General features: G+C 49.0%; 1 protein-coding gene across 1 annotated transcript in view; it reads right to left on the bottom strand.

Moving 5' to 3' along the window:
- Positions 1 to 22,478, bottom strand: part of SEC14L5 (SEC14 like lipid binding 5) — a 57,833-nt gene that overhangs the window by 17,701 nt on the left and 17,654 nt on the right. The window contains exons 3-10 of the mRNA XM_030797957.1: positions 14,188 to 14,337; positions 13,600 to 13,731; positions 10,723 to 10,851; positions 9,593 to 9,785; positions 4,860 to 4,972; positions 4,268 to 4,457; positions 881 to 969; positions 699 to 769 (exon numbers count right to left, since the gene is read on the bottom strand). Of these exons, the coding sequence (XP_030653817.1) occupies positions 699 to 769; positions 881 to 969; positions 4,268 to 4,457; positions 4,860 to 4,972; positions 9,593 to 9,785; positions 10,723 to 10,851; positions 13,600 to 13,731; positions 14,188 to 14,337 (1,067 nt within the window). The remainder of the gene's footprint in view (positions 1 to 698; positions 770 to 880; positions 970 to 4,267; positions 4,458 to 4,859; positions 4,973 to 9,592; positions 9,786 to 10,722; positions 10,852 to 13,599; positions 13,732 to 14,187; positions 14,338 to 22,478) is intronic.

The following is a 22,478-nucleotide window of genomic DNA, read 5'->3' on the forward strand; positions in this document are numbered from 1 at the left end:
CTGGATGTGCCATGACAGAGCCAAGGCAGAACTCGTGGTGGAGAGCTGATCTCAAAAAGCAAAGTCAGGCCGCACGTGGTGGCTCACGCCTGTACTCCCAGAACTTTGGGAGGCCGAGGCGGGCAGATCACGAGGTCAGGAGATCGAGACCATCCTGGCTAACATGGTGAAACCCCGTCTCTACTAAAAATACAGAAAATTAGCCAGGCGTGTTGGCGGGCGCCTGTAGTCCCAGCTACTCGGGAGGCTGAGGCAGGAGAATGGCGTGAACCCAGGAGGTGGAGGTTGCAGTGAGCCGAGATCGCGCCACTGCACTCCAGCCTGGGGGACAAAGAAAGATTCCGTCTCATAAAAAGAAAAAGAAAAAAAAAAAAAAAAGCAAAGTCAAGGAGACTGTTGAGCGGAATGGGAGGATAAAGTCTTCGAGCCGGAAGCCAGACAGGACCCCAGGTTCAAATCCAGCTCTGTGCTGACTAGCTCAGAGGCTTCGATGGGGGCCACCATTCTGAGTCTCACTTTCCCCATGCATAAAAAACGGGGATGCTTACGGGCCTGCCTCAAGGCCCAGAAGACCACTGTAGAAACTGGGGGAGAATGAAGCCCCGGCACGCTGCCCTGCACACCGCACACGCCCAGTGGACTCCCTCCACCCTCCGTCTTTGCTGTTTAGGGGGGATGTGCCCAGCCCAGGTTCTTGCCTGATGGGACGGCCCAGCTGCCTGGTGCTCCCCTCACACCGCTTCTGTCCTTCCTCGTTGACGGAGAGAACCTGAAAGGGAGAGACAGTGCTGCTGAACGTCCACCTCGCTGCTTTACCCCACACAGCCCTTCCCAGGCCCGGCCCCAGCCACGGGGTCCAGGAAAGAGGCCCCTGACTCACGTGCCGCAGCAGCGCCTCCTCCCCCACGGCCTTCATCAAGCCTTTGGTGTCCATCTGGCCCAGGCGGAGAATGTAAAGGGGGCGGCCATCTTTGTGGATGGGGCCAAGCGAAAAGAAGAGCCCGTTATTTAGAGTGCTACTTCCGAGGGGCAGGTCACAGCTGCAGGTGAGGGCTTCACCTCCTCAGGCTGCAACCCACCAAGCCCCGATCCAGCCTTCACTTACTAACACCCTGCCTGCTTCCAAGAGGGGCTGACGCCACTTATTGTGAAAGGCAGAAAAACAGAAGTGTTACAATGAGAATAAGGGTCAGCACAGTGGCTCACACCTATTACCCCAGCATTTTGGGGGTCAGAGGCGGGACGATTGCTTGAACACAGGAGTCTGAGACAGCCTGGGCAACATAGTGAGACCCCTTCTCTACAAAACATTTTTATTTATTTATTTATTTATTTATTTGAGACAGAGTCTTGCTCTGTCGCCCAGGCTGGAGTGCAGTGGTGCGGTGTCGGCTCACTGCAACCTCCGCCTCCCAGGTTCAAGCAATTCTCCTGCCTCAGCCTCCCAGGTTCAAGCAATTCTCCTGCCTCAGCCTCCCAAGTAGCTGGGATTACAGGCGCCCACCAGCGCGCCCGGCTAATTTTTGTATTTTTCGTAGAAATGGGGTTTCACCATATTGGCCAGGCTGGTCTCAAACTCCGGACCTCAGGTGATACGCCCACCTCAGCCTCCGAAAGTGTTGGGATCACAGGCATGAGCCACCACACCCGGCCCCGTAGTACTTTTTGTCAACCAATCAATACATAACCTTGTTTTACGTGGGGTTTTTTGTTTGTTGGTTTGTTGGTTGGTTGATTTTTTGGTTTTTGAGAGAATCTCACTGTATCACCCAGGCTGGAGTTCAGTGGAGCAATCTCAGCTCACTACAACCTCTGCCTCCCAGGTTCAAGCGATTCTCACACTTCGGCCTCCCAAGTAACTGGGACTACCGGCATGCACCACCATGCTTGGCTAATTTTTTGTATTTTTAGTAGAGACAGGGTTTCACCATGTTGGCCAGGCTGGTCTCCAACCCCTGGCCTCAAGTGATCTGCCGCCTCGGCCTTCCAAAGTGCTGGGATTACAGACGTGAGCCCACCACACCTGGCCTCTTTGTTCTTTGAGACAGGGTTTCACTCTGTCACCCAGGCTGGAGTACAGTGGCATGATCTCGACTCACTGCAGCCTGAACCTCCCCGGCTTAAACAATCCTCCTGCCTCAGCCTCCCAAGTAGCTGGGACCACAGGCAATGCAGCACCATGCCCAGATAATTTTTTTGTGGAGATGTGGGGCGGCGGGGGGCGGTCTCGAACTCCTGGGCTTAAGTGATCCTCCAGCTTTGGCTTCCCACAGAGCTGTGATTACAGGTGTGAGCCACTGCGCCTCGCTTGTGTTTCTATTTAAGAACACTTGAATGTATATTGCTGATCTATCAGCGTTGAACTCACAGCCAGCAGCCCTGTAGCTGGTGCCTGCCTGAAGCTAGTGGAACACTTTGGGTGTTTTCTGCATGGCGCACGCGGCCACTTGCTCATCCTTAGGAAAGCTAGGCGCACTTCTGCACTACACGAGGAGGCATTTTAAACAGCAAAGTCACCAAAGAAAAGCCCAAAAATGCAAGAATATGGCATTAAATAAGCCACAAAAAGGACACTCATTTAGGGTATGGGAACTGAAACAAGAAGGCAGGAGCCGCGTCGTTCAACTTCAACAGACAGCGTGCGTGATGGGCGACTCCAATACTTCGCCACTCTGAAAATATCTGAGCATGACTGAAAAAGTTCTGTGAATACTGATTTGGGGGTTACAAGTAAATTTCAGCAATAAGGGGAGTTCATAAATTTGGATTCCATAAATTAGGAAGATTGATCGTGCATTAAGAGAAACCATGCCAGCCGGTTCTTTAGGAGACTCAAGCGTTTACCCTACTCGATATAGATGAATATTTAGATAAAGGACATTGGAAAGTGTGGTAGGCACAGGCTTCAGTGGCAATTTAACTTAAAAAGCCAGAAAATATATTTGTAATGGGTGGAATCGTATCCCCAAAACTCATATCCATGGGGACATTAAAATGTGACCCATGCCTGGGTGCAGTGGCTCACTCCTATAATCCCAGCACTTTAGGAGGCCAAGGCGGGCAGATCACTTGAGGTCAGGAGTTCCAAGAACAGCCTGGCCAACATGGTGAAACTCCATCTCTGCTAAAAGTACAAAAATTAGCCGAGCATGGTGGTGCACGCCTGTAGTCCCAGCTACTCAGAAAGCTGAGGCAGGAGAATCGCTTGAACCCGGCAGGGGGCGGAGTTGCAGTGAGCTGAGATCACACCATTGCACTCCAGCCTGGGTGACAGAGCCAGACTCTGTCCCTAAAAAAAAAAAAAAAAAAGAACTAGAGTCTGTGCAGGTGTAATTAGTTAAGGATCTCAAGATAAAATCACAGTGGATTTGGGGGGGGCCCTAAATCCAGTCTCCTGGGGTCCTTATCAGAAGAGGCAAGGTGAGGACACAGAGACACAGAGGGGAAGGCCATGTGAAGTGAGAGGCAGAGACTGGAGTGAAGCTGCCACCAGCCAAGGAACACCTGGGGCCACCAGAAGCTGGAAAAAGCAGGCAAGGATTCTCCCCTAGAACTTTCAGAGGGAGCACAGCCCTGCTGACACCTTGACTCCCGATTTCTGGCCTTGAGAACTGTGAAACAACACATTTCTACTGTTTTAAGCCACCGAGTTTGTGTTCATTTGCTACAGCTGCCCTTGGAAACATACAAAATGTATGCACCTGTTACGTATACAATCACAATCATTGTGAGTAAGGATGGGCTCACTCAGCCCAGTGGAGAAATGTCTCCTCCTCAAGCCCCAAAGCCTTCCAGCTCTGGTTCTTCCTAGCTAGGTTGTCACTTCAAAGCATTTCTAGATGCCTGGAAGAGTCAAAAGGAAAAATAGTAAGATGTTAGCATGAAACATGGCGTTTAAAGTGCATCTGGGCCGGGTGCGGTGGCTCATGCCTGCAATCCCAACACTTTAGGAGGCTAAGGCAGGTAGATCACTTGAGATCAGGAATTTGGAACCAGCATGGTCAACATGGCAAAACCTCATCTCTACTAAAAATACAAAAAGTTAGCCAGGTGTGGTGGCGGGTGCCTGTAATCCCAGCTGCTGGGGAGGCTGAGGCAGGAGAATCGCTTGAACCCGGGAGGCAGAAATTACAGTGAGCCGAGATGGCACCACTGCACTCCAGCCTGAGTGACAGAGTGAGACTCCATCTCAAAATAATAAAGAAATAAAGTGCGTTTGGCAGTGCCCAAAGTATCCCCTATACATGATGTGGGTGGAGGCACGCACCTATGTCCTGGTAATGCCAGCCCCCTGCATAGAACTCCTCCAGCAGGGCAGGGGGTTGCCAGGTCTGAAGGAGGAGATCCACCTGGTGCTGCTTCCGCCAGCTCAAGGACTGGCGCAGCATTTCCCGGGCCTTGTCCAGGTGGAAGTCACGAGCCCGCAGGAACCGAAGGATGTGCTCATCTTTGGGAATCTGAGAGACAATGAAGTAAAAAGCCCACAGAACGGTATCCCCTGACCCAGCAGATAAAATTACAGAACCAGCCGGGGCAACATGGTGAGACCCCATCTCTACAAAAACTACAGAAATTAGCCAGGCGTGGTGGTGCGCGCCCGTAATCCCAGCTACTCAGGAGGCTAAGGCAGGAGAATTGCTTGAACCCAGGAGGCGAAGGTTGCAGTGAAGATCACACCACTGCACTCCAGCCTGGGGGACAGAGTGAGACTTTGTCTCACAGAAATAAATGAATAAATAAATAAATCAGCAAGAGATAATGTGTCAGCATTATCATCTCGCCTTTCCTTCCCACGCACCGAGGCTGAGTACCAGTCATTGCCCGTTCATGCATTGCTCCAGGGTAACCCCTGCACCCACCTTGCCTTTGTGGGTCTCCTGTAACCAGTGCCGAAGCTGGATCAGGCAGCTCTCCTGCATGGGCGTGAGGTGGCCCAGGCACCTCTCAATGTAGTCCGCATCCAGCTTGTCCCCTTGGAGGAGAAGGGGGGGCTTCAGGACAAGAGGGAGACGCTGTGTCTCTTTACCACGTGGTCTGTCTGCCAGTCCTTCCTGGCTGCCTCACTGACTCTAAAACGTGGTTCCAAGCCAGGCTGAGCCCCCACCCCAGACAGCAGCCACTGGGGACTCTGATTCGTTCATTTCTCCAGCCCATGTCCAAGGGGGTTCTGAAAATGCATTATTGGGCGAACCTGGATCTCACTGTGAGACGGGATTTCTCCTCTTTGACCTTGGGAATTGAAGATAATTCCCACCCTCTGGGGATGTTCTAAGGATTCTTAACAATATGGGCTTACACTCACTGTGTGCTCAGAAGCCGCCTGGTCTCAGTGAGCTCTCTCCACACCCCTGTGAGGCAGGCGTCACTATTATCCCCACTTTAGAGAAGATAAAACTGCTGTGAGTGGTGGCTCGCGACTGTAATCCCAGCACTTTGGGAGCCCACGGCAGGCAGGTCACTTGAAGTCAGGATTTTGGGACCAGCCTGGCCAACATGGTGAAACCCGGTCTCTATTAAAATACAAAAATTAGCCAGGCGTGGTGGCACACACCTGTAATCCCGGCTACTCAGGAGGCTGAGTCAGGAGAATCGCTTGAACCCGGGAGATGGAGGTTGCAGTGAGCCAAGACTGCACCACCGCACTCCAGCCTGGGCAACAGAGTGAGACTCCATCTTACAAAAAAAAAAAAGAGAGAGAGAGAGAGAGAAGATAAAGCTGAGGCCTAGAGAGGTAGAGTAACTCAAATAAGTAAATGCATGTTGTGTGCCCAGCATAAAGGAGGTGGTTGATAAACACCAGTTCTCTTTGCTTTTCCCCATCCCCAGGCCCCACTGTGGGGTTTTGACAGACAGCAGCTTTTGACAGAGCCTGGACCCTGCAACACAGCCATGCTGTCTCTTTAGCAGCCTGGGAACCACAGGGAACATTCCCACTGTGCAGCCTTGTCCCCCACAATTGGCCGGTTGCAGTTGGAATGTTGCCAGTATGCAGAGGCCAGGCCTCAAGCCTGAGTCCTGTTGCCCGACTCTTAGCCATGAGGGTGGCAGATGCTGGCGTGCACTGGCCTCTTGGCATCTCAGCAGTGGGCAGAGACGTCACACAAAGCAGCAACCTCCGTGGGCAGAGCCAGTCCTTTGCAGACAGACGGTAAATAAGAAAACAGGCTGAATGAACGGCCAGCAGCACCCCCAAAACAGAAAAGCCCACAGTGGGGGGTCACGCCAACTGCTGTGCCAGGAGCCATCTGGGTAAACAGAGGTGGGAGAATGTTGGCAGAGGGGCGAATTTTCCAGACCTTGTGTGGTCAGAGGCAGAGATGCTGGAATCAGGGAGGGAGTGAGGATGGGATGAGGGAGAAACACGAGTGAGGCTAGAGTTCCCAGCATCCCTCCAGCCCCAGGCAGATGTGAACGCTTTTTCTACTCCTGAGCACAAAGACTCAGGGATTCAGGAGAGGTTAGAAGGGGCATGAGGATGTCCTCTGCCAGCCACCCTGAGTGCCTGTGCTGCTGGCGGACAGCACAGATGGAGAAGGAAGGGGGGAGCTGTGCAAAATGGGGAAGGTACAGGGGACGAGGCCACAGAGAGCGTGCACAGGAGGGGGCAGGAGCGGGCACTGTTGTAAAAAAAAGAATATGTGCACGTACAACAGCAGCCAACCAGCACACACAGTCGGTGCAGAATAAATACTTGTTGCATGTAATTTCAGCACTTTGGGAGAACAAGGCAGGAGGATAACTTGAGGTCAGGAGTTCGAGACCAGCATGGCCAACATGGTGAAACCCCGTCTCTACTAAAAATACAAAAATTAGCCAGGAATGATGGTGCACGCCTGTAGCCCCAGCTTCTTGGGAGGCTGAGGCAGGAGAATTGTTTGAACCAAGGAGGCGGAGGTTGCAGTGAGCTGAGATCACACCACTGCACTCCAGCCTGGGTGACAGAAAAAAAAAAAAAAAGAAAAAGAATAAATACATGTTGTATGAATGAATTTCATTCTCCCTAAACAGAGCCCCAGATGTATTATTAGTTCCATGGCACTGCCACCCAAGTGTGTCAGAGTCAGGCAAGTCCCTGCACGGCAGTGGCCCTAAAGGAAAAACATTATCAACCTGAGTACACATCTTACACATGGCTGGAACTGGATTGGTGGTGTACATAGAGTTTGTATCCTAGGATTTTTCCTTTTAACATTATATTGTAAACATTTTCCATGTCCACAAAAGCTTGCACTGTGACAAAAGGCTAGTTGCCTTCATATACAAAGAGCTCTTATAAACCAATAAGAAAGCAATGAGCAAATAACAAAATGGACAAAGGACAAGAACAAGTATTCATTATTTAAAAAAAAAGGAAAACAGTCACTAAACATGAAAAATAATGCCTGATCTTGCTCATAATGAAAAAATTGGTCACTAATCAACCATTGGCTACTTTTATTGCCTTTCAGAAGTTTACAATGTTTACTAAGACTTTTGTGGGGAGCTGGAGTGAAGTCAGGAATAGATGCAATTACACTTTCAGTGGGAACAATGATTAGCACAACCTCATTGGAAGCCTAATGGTTAAATCTACCAAAATTTTACTTGCATGTAAACTTTGTTTTTTTTTTTTTTTTTTTTTTGAGACGGAGTCTCGCTCTGTCTCCCAGGCTGGAGTGCAGTGGCACGATCTCGGCTCACTACAAGCTCCGCCTCCTGGGTTCACGCCATTCTCCTGCCTCAGCCTCTCCAAGTAGCTGGGACTACAGGCGCCCGCCACCACGCCCGGCTAATTTTTTTTGTATTTTTAGTAGAGACGGGGTTTCACCGTGGTCTCGATCTCCTGACCTCGTGATCCGCCCGCCTCAGCCTCCCAAAGTGCTGGGATTACAAGCGTGAGCCACCGCGCCCGGCCTGCATGTAAACTTTGAACCAGCAATTCCACTTTTAAAATGTTATGCTTTATATATACTTACATACATTTTTAAAAAACTCTTTAGTACTCACATGTACCATGTTGTTTGTATTTTTAAAAACTGAAACAACCTAAATAGGGTTGTTTCCTTCAATAGGGAACTAGCTAAATAGACTAATTCAAAATAATCAAGGCCGGGGGCAGTGGCTCACATGTAATTCCAGCACTGTGGGAGGCCAAGGCAGGTGGATCACCTGAGGTCAGGAGTTCAAGACCAGCCTGGCCAACATGGTGAAACTCCATCTCTACTAAAGATTTAAAAATTAGCCAGGCATAGTGGCACATGCCTGTAATCCCAGCTACTCAGGAGAGTGAGGCAGGAGAATTGCTTGAAGCCGGGAGGCGGAGGTTGCAATGAGCCGAGATCGTGCCATTGTACTCCAGCCTGGGTGACAGAGTGAGACTCCACTTCAAAAATAATTAATTAATTAATTAAAAATAAAATAAAAGTAAAAATAAATTATCTAGACATGGTGGCTTGTGCCGATATAGTCCCAGCTACTCAGGAAGCTGGGGCAGGAGGATCGTTTGAGCCCAGGATTTCAAGGTTACAGAGAGACACGATTGCACCACTGCATACCAGCCTGGGCAACAGAGGAAGACCCTGTCTCTAAATAACTAATTAGTATTTATTAATAAATTAGTTATGGTGCAACCACGCCATACTATGAAGTATGAAAAGAAGACATAGGCACTGATACAGAAAGTTTTTCAGGCAACATTAGTAAGTGAAAAAAAAGCAAAATATCAAGTGGAATGTATATGTTCTCATGTGTTCAACATAAGACACACGTATGTATGCATGTACATACATATGGGTGTGGGTATATATACATATCATGTGCATATATGCACCTAAACAGCTTCAGGGCATAGAAACACAAAACTATTGTTAGCCTTTAGGGAGTGGAAAAGAATAGTACTTCTTATACCTTCCCTACAGTTTGAATTTTTTTCTACCATGACCATGCATTACTCATATAATTTAAAATAACAATAGCAATCATAATAATTAGTAAATTCATAATAATTGGTAAGTTAGTAAATAGTAAAACCAGAGAAAGAGGCAATGTCAAGGCACCAGAGGTTAATTCCTGATCTAGAAATAAATGAGTTTTTGCCGGGCGCAATGGCTCACGCCTGTAATCCCAGCACTTTGGGAGGCCAAGGCGAGCAGATCACTTGAGCTCAGGAGTTTGAGACCAGCCTCGCCAACATGGTGAAACCCCATCTCTACTAAAAATACAAAAAACTGGCCGGGTGTGGTGGCAGATGCCTGTAATCCCAGCTACTTGGGAGGCTGAGGCAGAAGAATCACTTGAACCCGGGAGGCGGAGGTTGCAGGGAGCCGAGATCGTGCCACTGCGCTCCAGCCTGGGCGACACAGGGGGACTCCATCTCAAAAAAGAAAAGAATAGAAAAGAAAAGAGAAAAGAAAAGAAACAAATGGGTTCTGCTCTTGGACCAGGATAGAGAGAGGGAAAAGCAGTCAGTGGAGGCAGGAGGCTGTGTCATTCCAAGACCCAGACCCGTTCCTAGGGGGGACGGGAGGCAATTCTCCCCAACAAGGGCCCCCCATGGAGCAAGAGGACCTGCAGCAGCCTCCTAGGGCTGACTGGCCTGGGCTGTACCACCTACCGTCCATACTGACCGCCTCCAGAGCGGGCCTCAGGGTGCTACTGGGCCCGTGGGCCTCCAGGGAGCCGGGGTCCCTCGGTCCAGCCTGGTTTCGGGCATCCTCCTCACGGACTGGGGCAGGCGTCCAGCGGGGAATGTGCGAGGTACCCTGGGAGATGAGCTCGTTCAGGTAATGCTCAATCACCTCCTTCCCCTGAAAGCCAGAGAGACCCAAGACACATGAGCACGGGGCAGGATGGAGGGGGGTCACCGGGTCACCACAGGGAGTCACAACCAGCCGGCTCAGGTCCCAGCCCCGACACGTGGCTATTGAGCGGCTGGATGTGTCTGGTCAGGATGGAGAGACGCTGCGAGTGTTCAACACCCACCTGATTTCCAAGGCTTGGTACGAAACAAAGAATGCAAAATAGCTCAGTAATAAGTTTTTCGGGTTGGGGGTTGTTTTTGTTTTTGTTTATTTTGTTTGAGACGGTGACTTGCTGTGTTGCCCAGGCTGGAGTGCAGTGGTGCCATCTCAGCACACTGCAGCCTCAACCTCCCAGGATCAAGAGATCCTCCTGCCTCAGCCTCCTGAGCAGCTGGGACTATAGGCACACACCACCACACCCAGCTAATTTTATTTTATTTTATTTTTTTAGAGATGGGGTCCGCTATGTTGCCTAGACTGCTCTGAAATTCCTGGGCTCAATTGATCCTCCCACCTTGGAGTAATAAGTTTTATATTGATAACACATTGGATAAAAATTTGTTATTAAAGTTAATTTCATCTGTTTCATCACAAGAACAGGTCTTTACTTAGCGATGGATCTGAGGTCTTTAAAGCAAGCAATGACCATTTTATCTTAAAAAAAAAAAAAAAAAAGCACCACAGAATTATCTGGTGTCCAGATAATTCACCACATAAGCCTGGACATCTCATGGTGCCAGAGTGAGGATTAGGGTGCCCCTGTTACAGACCAGTTACTTTCCATCCATTCTCTCGTGGTGATTTGGTCATTACTAAAGTACCCATTTAACAGATAAGACTGAGGCCCAGGAAGGGTAAGGGTCTTGCCGGGTGTCACGTGGCTGTTGATGGCAGAGCAGGTGTGTGCACCTTCCTCCAGTAACTAACCCAACCCACCCCTTACCCTCTTGACGTTGGCGGTGTACTGCTTCATGGCGATCTTCTCCAAGGCATTTTCAAAGCCAAAAAAAGACCGGATGTCCAGTGAGGCAGACTGCTCGAAGCAAGTCCAGTCTTCATTCTCAGGGTGGACCTGAAAGCCAGGCAGGAGTCATGCCAGGGAGTCAGTGTCAGGGGCACCCTGCCCTCCCCCAGGGCTCTCCTGCTGACCTGGGCCCAGGCACAGCCTGCAGTGGACAGCAGATCAAGCCTGGCAACCCTGGAGAGGGTAGCAGGACCAAGGGGCCCCCACCCAGAGAACGATGCAAAGTTCAAAGTGTCAGGGAACAAAAAGCCTTCTCATGAGAAGCTGGGAGAATGTGGGTCTCAAATCTGCAGCCCTGCCCTTTCAATATTATACACATACATAGAAAATTAGTTAGAAATACATATGTTTAGGTCAGGCGTGGCAGCTCATGCCTGTAATCCCAGCACTTTCGGAGCTCAAGGTGGGCGAATCACTTGAGGTCAGGAGTTGGAGACCAGCCTGGCCAACATGGTGAAACTCCGTCTCTGCTAAAAATCCAAAAATTAGCCGGAGATGGTGGCGGGTGCCTGTAATCCCAGCTACTCCGGAGGCTGAGGCAGGAGAATCGCTTGAACGTGGGAGGCAGAGGTTGCAGTGAACCGAGATCATGCCACTGCACTCCAGCCTGGGTAATAGAGCAAGACTCCGTCTCCAAAAAAATAAAATAAAATAAATACAATTGTTCAGTGTATCATTTATATAATCTATAAATAAATTATATATCAATATTCTACATAAAATTTAGACATAGATTTTTTAAATAGTTATATATTATATGTTATCTTTATAAAGATATTTTACAGCCGGGCGCAGTGGCTCACGCCTGTAATCCCAGCACTTTAGGAGGCCGAGGCAGGCGGATCAAGAGGTCAGGAGATCGAGACCATCCTGGCTAACACGGTGAAACCCCGTCTCTACTAAAAATAAAAAAAAAAAAAAAAAAAAAGCCGGGCGTGGTGGCGGGCACCTGTAGTCCCAGCTGCTAGGGAGGCTGAGGCAGGAGAATGGCGTGAACCCGGGAGGCGGAACTTGCAGTGAGCTGAGATCGCGCCACTGCACTCCAGCCTGGGCGACAGAGCAAGACTCTACCTCAAAAAAAAAAAAAAAAAAAAAAAAAAGGTATATTACATATCCTTGTATATCAATAAATATTTATAGATCTGTATGTTTGCAAAAAGAAAACTTCATTGGCAGAGCTCCTTTATGGACCCATACCTAGTCCTCATCAAACGTCTGTGGGCAGAAACACTTTCAGGCTGGGACCCAGGAATCTGCATTTCACAAGCAGCCACAGGAGCTGCTGACTCAGCTATTGATGGAACTCATTCTGAGAAACACCGCACACACTAAGAGGGGTTTCAACAACTGTTGCTTGCCCCTCCCTGGAGGATCTGAACAACCTGAGCCCAAGCTCCTGGAGGACCCAAGGGGCGTAGAAAGAAAAGGCAATGGGGCCGGGCACGGTGGCTCATGTCTGTAATCCCAGCACTTTGGGAGGCCAAGGTGGGTGGATCACTTGAAGCCAGGAGTTTGAGAATAGCCTGGCCAACACGGAGAAACCCTATCTCTACCAAAAACACAAAAATTAGCCGCATGTGGTGGCGCGTGCCTGTAATCCCACCTACGCGGGAATCTGAGGCGCGAGAATCCTTTTAACAAGGAGGCGGAGGTTGCGGTGAGCCAAGATTATGCCACTGCACTCCAGCCTGGGCCACAGAGCGAGACTATGTCTCAAAAAAAAAAAAAAAAAAAAAAAAAAAAACGCGTACGATGGTCTATCATTGCTATCCTGGAGTTATCATCGTGAAAACGACACAACAAGGCAGGATCTGCCAATGTCCCCATTTTACAGATACAGACAGTGTGGCCCACTGTCACTCAGCAAGAAAGTGGCAGAGCTGGGTCCCATCAGTGAATGCCTGCAGGTGCCTCATTCCAGCCTCTAAAGTCATGAAGATCTAGCCCCCATGGCCTCACCTTGGCAGACCTCACTCATGCTGTTCCCACCCCCAAAATGCTGTTCCCAGTTCCCCATGGGCAGCTCCTCTCATCCTTCAGCACTCAGCTTCAGTGCCCCCACCACCTCCTCTGACTCCCACACATCTCCCTGCTGGATCCAGCCTTAGCTGTGACAAATGCATACACACTGATTCCGTTTTGTTCCACTGGAATGGACCCTCCATGAGGGCAGTGGTCAGGCAGCCTGGTCCACTGCTGGGTGCTGAGCACTTGGCAGGGTGCCTGGCACATAGTAAGTGCTCAATCAGTATATACTAGAGAATAATAATAATTATTATTAATTATATTCAAAGGTAACATTTACATAGAACTTTATATGTGCCAGGCACTGGTCTAAAGCCACCACATACTACCTACGGAGTAGGCATGATTATTAAGCCCATTTCACACGTGAGGAAACTGAGGCATAGTTTAATGAAAGAAGGAAGGAAAGGAGGGAGGGGAAAGAGGAGGGAGGCATTGGGTTGTCAGATTTAGCAGATAAAACACAGGATGTCCAGTCACGTTTGAATTCCAAATAAACAACAAATAACATTTGAGTATAAGTATATCCCAAGCAATATTTGAGACATACTAAAAAATTTTATGGGTTGTTCATCTGAATGCAAAGGCAACCAAGCATCCTGTATCTTACTTGACAATGCCCCGGGAGGGAGGGCTGGGCAGAGGTTCAAGGAATGTAGGGACACAGCTCTGGGCACAGGTGGGTGCCGGGGGCAGGTGGGTCCCAGGGGCAGGTGGGTGCCGGGGGCAGGTGGGTGCCGGGCGAGGGCGCTGAGGGCGGCCTGGGCTCACCGTGTAGCTGCAGTGCTCGTTCACCACCACGCGGTTGGCGAAGGTCTCGTTGTGCGCTTCGATGAGGAGCGTCCTCTCCTTCCAGTTCAAGACGTTTGTCTGCACGAAGACCACGTGCTCAACACCTGCGATCTGCAAGGGAATGGGCGGGGAGGCGGAGGTGGGTGGGGGACGTGGAGCACAAAGGAATGGAGCGCGAGTCCAGCGGGCCGGCCCCAGTCACCCCCCTGCCCTGAGCCCCAGGTCCCTTGCGCCACCGCCCACCCAGCCCGGATCCAGGACCCCAACCCCCGACTTCCGCCCTGCCGCCCACCCATCTCCACCACCCAGCTCCGGCCCTGGCCCCCGAACCCCGCCCAGTTCCCGCTACTGCCCAGCCCAGCCTTCCAGCCCTCGCCCCTCCTGGGCCCTGGGCCCGGGACCAGGGTCCAGCCACCCTCATCCTGGAACCTCCATCCGAACATCAACTCACACACCCCCACTCCCCCGCCTGGCCCCCGCCGCCCTGGTCCCCAGCTCCCGCGCCCAGCCCTCCTGCACCCCCGCGACATGTCCCCTCCTCCACTCCCCAGCCCCAGGGCCGCCCACCTTCCGCAGCAGCCGCGGGGCGTCCACGCGCAGCCGGCAGCTCCGCTCCACCACGTGCACAGCCCCGTCCGGGCTGCGGGACTCGCGCAAGACCTCGCTGCCCAGGAAGACTGGGATCTGTGGGCACGTGGGGAAGCGCTTCTCGTAGGCCTGGGGGCAGAGCGGCAGTGAGCGGACGTGGTGGGGGGCAGAGGGACCCCCCCGCCCAGCGCGACTTCCTTATCTGCTGTGTCACTTATCAGACGGGAAAGGCAGCCCTGGCCACTGGAAGGGGCGGGGATTTTGCAGTCATTACCAACAATCGTTCCACCAGCTAGCACCTGTTAGAGCCCAACACAGCAGAGCCTGGACAGTGATTTGGCAAGCAAGTTTTGCCTCTGCATTTGAGTTTTTGCCCTCAGAAGGAAGCACAGGGACTCCGGGGACATTTTAAAATAAGGTATTTCTCAGGAAAAGCATTTGAGAAAAATCCAACACCCCTTCATGATAAAAAAAAAAAAAAAATTTCAATAAACTAGGAATAGAAGGGCACTTCCTCCGCCTGGTAAAGCCATCTGCTAAAAGCCACAGTTAACATCCCTGGTGAAAGACTGAGTGCTTTCCCCTAAAATCCGGAACAAGGTAGGAATGTGCATTATTCGTGTCTATTCGAACTTGTGCTGGAGGTTCTAGATAAGTAAAAGAAATAAAAGCCATCCAGTTGTTAAGGAAGAAGTAAAACTATCTGTATTTGCAGATGACATGATTATTTATATAGAAAATCCTAAAGCATCCACACATGTACACACAAAAAGATTAGAACTAATCAATGAGTTCAGCAAGGTTGCAGGATATAAAACCAATATAGAAAAATCAGTTGTATTTCTTTGTACTAATAATGAGCAAACTGAAAATAAAATGAAAAAATTCTATTTACATCAAAAAAGAATAAAATACTTAGGAATACATTTAACAAAAAGAAGTGTAAAATGTATACTCTGAACACTACAAAACATTGCTGAAAAAAATTAAAGACCTAAATAATTGGAAAGGCATCCCATATTCATGGAACAGAAGACTTAATATTGTTAAGATGGCGATATTCCCCAACTAATCTACAGATTCAACACAATATCCACATCCCAGTTGACTTCTTTACAGAAATTGAGAAGCTTATTCTAAAATTCATATGGAAATGCAACAGACCCAAGATAACCAAAAGCAGTCATGCAAAAGAGCAAGATTGGAGAACTCATATTTCCTGATTTACTTTAAAAGACATGGTAGCATGCTAGGTGTGGTGGCTCACGCGTGTAATCCCAGCACTTTGGGAGGCCAAGGCAGGTGGATCACCTGAGGTCAGGAGTTCGAGACCAGCCTGGCCAACATGGTGAAACCCTATCTCTACTAAAAATACAAAAAGCAGCCAGGCGTGGTGGCGGGGGCCTGTAATCCCAGCTACTTGGGAAGCTGAGGCAGAAGAATCACTTGAAACCAGGAAGCAGAGGTTTCAGTGAGCTGAAATTACACCATTGCACTCCAGTCTGGGCGACAAGAGCGAAACTCTGTCTCAAAAAAAAAAAAAGACATAACAGCACGTGTTGGTGAGGATGTGGAGAAATTGAAACCCCCAAACCCTGTCATGTGAATGTAATATGGGACAACCCCTTTGGAAAATGGCTTGGCCGTTCTTCAAACAGTTAAACAGAGAATTACCTTATGATCCAGCAATTCCACTCCTAGGTATATACCCAAGATAAATGAAAACATAAGTCCACACAAAAAAATTATACACAAATATTTACAGCAACATCAGGCTACTCAACAACAAAAGAAAAAATAATAACAATTTATATAGACAGTGCACATATCTATCTACTCACAATGTAAATATAGGGTGTTTCTATATAATATAATTTTATAAATATAGGCAGTATGTATATAAATATGTATCATATCTATAAATATATAGATATCAAATCAGGCTACAGTAATCAAAAGAGTGTGATACTGGCATAAGGGGAGATATACAGCTCAGTGGAAGAGAATTTAGCATCCAGAAATAAGTCCTTACTTTTATCATCAACTGATTTTTTACAAAGGTGTCAAGAGAATCTGATGAGGAAAGAATAATCTCTTCAGCAAATGGTGCTGGGACAATTGGATATACACATGCAACAGAATGAAGCTGGAGCCGGGCGCGGTGGCTCACGCCTGTAATCCCAGAACCTTGGGGGGCTGAGGCGGGTGGATCACTGGAGGTCAGGAGTTAGAGACCAGCCTGGTCAACATGGTGAAACCCTGTCTCTACTAAAAATACAAAAAAACTAGCTGGGCATAGTAGCATGCACCTGTAATCCCAGCTACTTGGGAGGCTAAGGCAGGAGAATCGCTTGAACCCGGGAGGCGGAGGTTGCAGTGAGCAGAGACTGTGCCATTGCACTACAGCCTGGGCGACAAGAGCAAAACTCCATCTCAAAAAAATAAACAAATAAAATAATAATAAAAATTTTAAAGCATTTTTTAAAAACTACAAAACTCTTAGAAGAAAACATACGAATAAATCTTTATGAACTTGGATTAAGCAATGGTTTCTTACTTATGGCATCAAAAGCACAAACAATAAAAGAAAAAATAAACTGGATATCATCAAATTTTAAAACTTTTGTGTTTCAAAGGATACAAGCAAGAAAGTGAAACGGTAACCCAGAGAATGGGAGAAAATTTTTGCAAATTATACATGCATACATATGTGTGCATGTGTGTGTAGCAAATGGGGGACTTGCATCTAGAATATATAAACGAGTGTTAGAATTCAACAACAAAGAGATGACCCAATTTTAAAATGGCAGAAGATCTGAACAGATATTTCCCCAAGGAAAATATACCAACACAAAAAAAGCAAATGAAACTATGTTCAACATCATTAGTCACTAGGGAAATGCAAATCAAAACCACAATGAAATACCTCTTCACATCCACTAAGATGACTATAATAACTTTTAAAAGACATAATAATAGCTAATGCTGGTGAAGTCGTGGAGAACTTGAAGCCCTCAAACCCTCCCATGTGTATGTAATATGGTACAACCCCTTTGGAAAATAGTGTGGCAGTTCTTCAGACAATTAAACAAAGAGTTACCATATGATCCAGCAATTCCACTTATAGGTATGTACCCAAGAGAAATGAAAACATAAGTCCACACAAAAAAATATACAAATATTTATAGCAACATTATTCATAATAGGCAAAGTGGAAATAACCCAAATGTCCATCAATGAATGAGTGAATAAATCAGTGGTGGTCTAGCCATAAAATGGAATACACAGCCTCAAAAAGGAACAAGGTACTGATTCATGCTACAACATGGATGAACTTTGAAAACATTATGCTGAGTGCAAGTAGCCAATCACAAAAGACCATACACTGCGTGAATCCATTTATATGAAATGTCCAGAATGGGCAAATAGAGACAGAAAGTAGATTAGTGGTTGCCAGGGGCCAAGAGTGGTGAGGAGAGAAATGGTGGGGGTGTTGAGGGTTGAGGGTTAAGGCAGACAGAGCTTCTTGTCGAGGTAATGAGACTATTCTAAAGCTGATTGTGGTGAAGCTTGCACAATACTATGAATCTACTGAAAACCACTGAATTGTGTGCTGTAAATGGATGAGTTGTATGATATGTGAATTGTATCTCAATAAAACTGTTTCGTTAAAAAAAGTGTCTTTCTCCATGTGTATGTTTATATATACACATACACACATATGAATCCACATGTATACATATACTATTTATTTATTTTTTATTTATTTATTTTTTTTGAGACAGTTTTGCTCTTGTCACCCAGGGTGGAGTACAATGGCGTGATCTCTGCTCACTGCAACCTCCACCTCCTAGGTTCAAGCGATTCTCCTGCCTCAGCCTCCCAAGTAGCTGGGATTCCAGGCACATGCCACTACACCCTGCTAATTTTTGTATTTCTAGTAGAGAGGGGTTTCACCATGTTGGTCAGGCTGTTCTCGAAGTCCTGACTTCAGGTGATCCGCCCACCTCGGCCTTCCAAAGTGTTGGGATTACAAGTGTGAGCCACCGCGCCTGGCCACATGTATACATAAATTATTTAAAGGTATATATAAAATATGTGAATATATGTTAATATAAATATACACAACGTATATAGTGTGCATATATATTTCTATACATAATGCAAATACAGGGTGTTCTATATAATTTTATAAATAGATAGTTTATACATATAGATCATATCTACACATATCTATAAATATATAATGTATATATAAATGTACCTATGTAAATATATTATTTCATATATGGATACATAATATATTCCATATATAAATATATGGGTATGCCGGGCGCGGTGGCTCATGCCTGTAAGCCCAACACTTTGGGAAGCCAAGGCAGGCAGATCATTTAAGGTCGGGAGTTTGAGACCAGCCTGGCTAACATGATGAAATCCTGTCTCTAATAAAAAATAATAACAACAATAAAAATTAGCTGGGCATGGTGGCGCATGCTTGTAATCACAGCTACTCAGGAGGCTGAGGCAGGAGAATCGCTTGAACCCAGGAAGCGGAGGTTACAGTAAGCCAAGATTGTGCAACTGAACTCCAGCCTGGGCAACACAGCCAGGCTCCATCTCAAAATAAAAATAAATATATAAATAAATATATGAGCAGTTTAAGGAGCTTATTTTATATATGAATATATCTATTACATAATATTTTTATGTACATGTTCATGTAAATATTCAGCAATGTGCTTCCTATGAGCCATTAGAGGGTCTCACCCTGGCTGAGAGCACAGACTGGAACCCTGCCTGGGTACAAATCCCAGCTCTATCACTTACAAGCTGTGTGACCTTGGGTGGGTTACTCAACCTCTCAGTGCCCTGTTGCACCCAGTCGTCCTGAGAACTGAGCAAACTGCTGTGGGTGCTGGAGAAGGGATGGCCGGGATTATTTCCTCCACGGTCTCTCCGTGTGTCTCAGACAGGATTTGGCCACGAGCACAAGAGGTTAAGCTGGATTCCATGCCACTGTGCCCTTCGAAGGGAAGGGCCCCTCACTGTCCTCGGAGCCACTTCAGGTCAGCCCCAGGCTCTGTGCTGCGGCTGCTTGCTTCTGTGCGGGCGGAGGTCCTCCCAGGCGGGGGTGTAGACCTGGGTGGAGGTAGCTGGAGGGGCCCCCAAGCCCATGAACCTAAGCTCAGGGAGGGCAAGAGTCCGTGCCCAGTACTAGAAGGGCCAGGTCACGGTGGTGGGGGCGTATCCCGGCATCTGTGGCTGACCTTATTCCTTATTCCAGCGGGGTCTGCTCCTAGCGCCTGTCACAGCCCACGTGCCCCGGAATTGGGATCAACGCAGGCTCCAAAAATAGTGCCGGCATCTGAGGACAGACACCTCCTCCCCCTTCCCTCCTGGCTCCCAGGAAGAGAGGCAGGGGGAGGGGGCCGAGGAAGAAATGGATACTCGCCCAGAAGCCCTTGGTGTCACCCCAGGCCGAGCAAGGCCAGCCAGCCTGTCCTCCACCAGGGCCAGGAGGACAGAGCCGCCTCCTGCCATATCTCCATGTCAGTTGCTGGGACAAACACATCAGCGTTGGAATCGGGAGGCCTCGTTCCCCCAGAGAATGCACCATGGGGATCCTGGGGTCTGGGCTCAGCAAGCTGGCAAGGGAGACCCCCTGAGAACTGTGTCTGCCCTGTAGATCTCAGCCCCGCTGGACCCACTTTCAAAGGAAATCATCTCCCCACAGAGGACAGAGTGCAGAGTAAAGCCAGTGGAGGCTGGAGGGGTTCAGGCGACCTGGTTAGAAGCCCAGCTCCACCTCCTTCAAGCAAGGCAAGCCCCTTCCTTTCTCTGGGCCTGTTTCATCATTTGGAAAATGTGTATAGGTCTCATGTACTTGCCCAGAGAGGCTCACTAATTTACCCCAAGTCACACAGCATGGGATGGTGAACCTGGATTTGAATCCCAGTTGGGTCCAGTCCCCACTCCCTCCAGGAACCGTTTGCTCAGCAGCTGGGCTTGTTCTCACGGGCAGCTCAGAAACAGAGCCAGGCGCTGTCCCCCTGGGCCAAGCGGTCACATCTTCTCCTCCCTTTTCCACCCTCTGTCCTTCAGAATCCTGCCAGGCAGCGGCCACACCACCCCTGAGCTTCTGCTCTTCCTTCTACTGCTCAGTCTCCCTCCTGTTCCCCAAACGAAATGGTTTCGGGGGAGGCTATACACAGAACAGGCCTTGAGGAGGCCAGGCGTGGTGGCTCACGCCTGTAATCCCAGCACTTTGGGAGGCCGAGGTGGACGGATCATTTGAGGTCAGGAGTTCAAGACCAGCCTGGCCAACATGGTGAAACCCCATCTCTTCTAAAAATACAAAAAAATAAAAAAGTTAGCCATGCGTGCTAGTGCATGCCTGTAATCCCAGCTACCACGGAGGCTGAGGTGGGAGGATTGCTTGAATCTTGGAGGCGGATATTGCAGTGAGCGGAGATCGCACCACTGCACTCCAGCGTGGGCGACAGAGCGAGACTCCATCCCAAAAAAAAAAAAAAAAACAAAAAAAAACAGGCCTCGATGCCAAGAATAAATCCTGCAGTCTATATGGTGGTCCTCAGGCCCTGTGTGATCTGCCCGGCCCATCCACCTCCCATCGAGCCCCCGATCTGGCTCCAGCCACCCCAGCCTTGCTGCGTTTACAACAATACATCAATGTGTCCCTGCCATGGGGACTTTGCACTTGCTGTTCCAGATGCCTGGAACGATGATGAATTTCCTTGACAGTGAAGGGGGTGGGAGGCATGAGACATGGGGCTGTCTGGAGGGGTAGGAGGCCTGGATGTGGGCCAGGGAGACGCTCAGGCTTCAGGGCCTCATCCATGCTGGTCCTTCTTCCTGGGACACCCTCCCTGCTCCTCCTACGCACAACTGCCTCTTCCTCAGTTCTCCTTCCTTTTACCCTTTTATTTCTTTGAAAGCTTTTATCGTGCCTTGTAACAGGAGACTTGTGAAGGAGGATCGCCTGCTTTTCCAAAGCACAACCTCATACCTGTGCCGGGCTTGGTCCTCGGCACACCCTGGGGGCTAACAATGTTAACCAGCAAAAAAGAAAATAACACGCACTTGGCCCGAACAACCCCAAGGAGGGTGTCAGGGAGGGGATAAAGCCACAGACTCAGCACACGCAGCCAATCAAGGACCAGAGTTCCTGACTCACTTCCCATCCTAACAAACCTCTTGTTAGAGGCCCGGTCTGCAGCCCCCAGATAACAGGCGCGGGTGGGGGAGGCTGGTCTGCTTGGGCACGACTTTCTCTGACTTCGAAAGGGAAGGAAGGTACTTCTCCCAGTATCCAATGACAGAGCCACATGTTTTGGGGGGACGCTCGAGCTGAGGCTCCCTCTGGAAGGCGTCCATCCCAGAGCCAGTTGTCCAGCATCAGAGGACTTTCACGATTGTTGGACACTGTTGTTAAGGATTTTATAAAGTGTAAACTGCCTCGCTTCATCCTTACAACGCCCTGGTGAGATGGGAGCTAGCATTTGCCCGTTTTACAGATGAGCAAGTTGAGGATCAGGAAGACAGAGTGACTCATCCAGCAGCACACGGCCGGGGAGTGGTGGGATTGGCGCGTGGGCCTGTCTGACCCAGACGACAACCCTGAACCACTGTGTCCTGCCTCAGAATCTCTGGCTACGTCACAAGCATCGGTGGCTTGGAAATGCTGAGTCCCACTGGCCTATAACTCGCAAAGCAGGGGACCTGGAGAAGTGAGGATCGGGGTGGGCTGAGGATGGGGCCGGTGGGGCATGAGAAGGAGGTTCACCTCCCTGGATGGCAGAGAAGGGGATGCAGGGAAGGGGATGGAGGGACCTCGGCAGAAACCAACCTCAGGTTCTGTCTGCTGCTTTCAAACCTCATCCTCCTGCTGCAGGGAAAATGACCACAGGAGCTAAAAAAGCAGCTCCTCCCAGCCCAAGGGCTCTCGAGGGACAATCAATGCATCATCTCCAGGCCCCGGGAGAACTGCCTTGCCTTCTCCTGGGGTGAATGTTTATAGCGGGTGGCTGGTCAGGCAGAAAACTTTCCTTTAATTTCAAATGACCAAAAGGTGCCGAGGAGTACCAAAAGGATACATTTGGACAATTTTCAGCTGCCCAAGCCTAATCATCATTGCAGTAACGGCAATAGCCAAGGCATGCACTGGGCTCACTGCATACCGTGAGCTGCTCCAGAAGAAGTAGGTAGCGCTCATCCTCCCCATTTGACAGATGGAGAAGCCAAAACAGAGA

Source organism: Nomascus leucogenys, chromosome 18, assembly GCF_006542625.1.
Source record: "Nomascus leucogenys isolate Asia chromosome 18, Asia_NLE_v1, whole genome shotgun sequence".
Lineage (NCBI taxonomy): Eukaryota > Metazoa > Chordata > Mammalia > Primates > Hylobatidae > Nomascus > Nomascus leucogenys.